Source organism: Acanthamoeba castellanii, assembly GCF_000313135.1.
Source record: "Acanthamoeba castellanii str. Neff unplaced genomic scaffold scf7180000084761, whole genome shotgun sequence".
Lineage (NCBI taxonomy): Eukaryota > Discosea > Longamoebia > Acanthamoebidae > Acanthamoeba > Acanthamoeba castellanii.
The window spans coordinates 117,971-119,007 of record NW_004457596.1 but is presented as its reverse complement, the minus strand read 5'-3'; the positions used below and the strand labels follow the sequence as shown (position 1 = coordinate 119,007).

The window sequence follows — 1,037 nt, the reverse complement described above, 5'->3', positions numbered from 1 at the left end:
GGCACCTCCTCCCGGCCACCGCCTCCGTTCATCATCGTGCGCCTCGCGTCCTGTCCATTGCCCGCACGTGCGTGAGCAAAAAGAACGAAAAACGAAAGAGGAGCGAACCCAAAGAACGAAGGCGAAGGCATTTGCGTGTACAGGAGGAAGGAGTGCCGAGGGCGGTGCGAGAGCACACTGCTCGCTGGCCCGGAGCCACGGGAACGCGGCCGCGTACTGGCCGATGGTCATCACCCCCTGCGCCTCCTCCCTCCCCTCATGTAGGCCCTTCTCGCTCAGGAGCCGACGCACCCGCTCTGCCAGGTGGCTGCCCACGTCCTCCCCGGCCAGCGCGCACGCCGGATCGAGCCCCCCTCCTCTGCCGGTGGTGCAGGCGTCGCTGTCCCACCAGCCCCCGACCCTCTCCGCTTGGTCCAGGCCCCAGCCTCGTCCTGCCCAGTTCTCTTCTTCATCGCGTCGCCCCTCGTTGGTGTTGGGGAGCAGCGCCACCACCCGAGGCCTCGGCTGCGCTTCGTGCTCCTCTTCCTCGTGCATTCACGCCACAGGCGAAATAAGCTGACGTGGCGCCAGGTCAGCAGGATTAAGAAAAAAGAAATGGTCTGGGAAAAACGAATTGCCATTAGGGGCAGCACATGGTTTCGTGAAAGCAGGAATTGGGCAGAAGGAGACGAAGGTGGTCCCTGGGGTTTTCACGCGCTGCCGCCAGCACTTTCGCAAGGCACGAACTACCTACCCCCGCTCTTGCTTGAGTTGAAGGTACCAGCTGTGCTTTTATTCGTTGCTTGTTCCCGGGCACAAGAAGCGGGTACAAAATGGGCGAGCAGAAGTCTTTCGCTTGACCACTTCGCCACACCTCAACGTTCCACCCAGTACAGTGCAGTTCAACATGTCGCAACCACCACCGGCGCTCGGCATATCCATCGGACGAGACCAACTCGTGGCCGCCGCCTACCTCCAGTCCCACAATGCTGCGGTCGTGGCATGCCCGCCCACCCCAGCCCTTGTCGCCCTTGCCCCACGTACTGCCCCCTCCTCCG

At 62.8% G+C, this 1,037-nt stretch overlaps 1 protein-coding gene and 1 pseudogene across 1 annotated transcript; one reads left to right on the top strand and one right to left on the bottom strand.

Moving 5' to 3' along the window:
• Positions 1 to 31: 31 nt before the first annotated feature.
• Positions 32 to 534, bottom strand: ACA1_227590 (uncharacterized protein; the record flags this gene model as incomplete). The annotated part of the gene is made up of 2 exons (XM_004346463.1): positions 32 to 50; positions 179 to 534. 2 exons carry the CDS (start codon positions 532 to 534, stop codon positions 32 to 34), a joined length of 375 nt encoding a protein of 124 aa, XP_004346513.1.
• A 352-nt stretch (positions 535 to 886) lies between these two features.
• The window catches only part of ACA1_227480, a 3,441-nt pseudogene continuing 3,290 nt past the window's right edge, over positions 887 to 1,037 (top strand).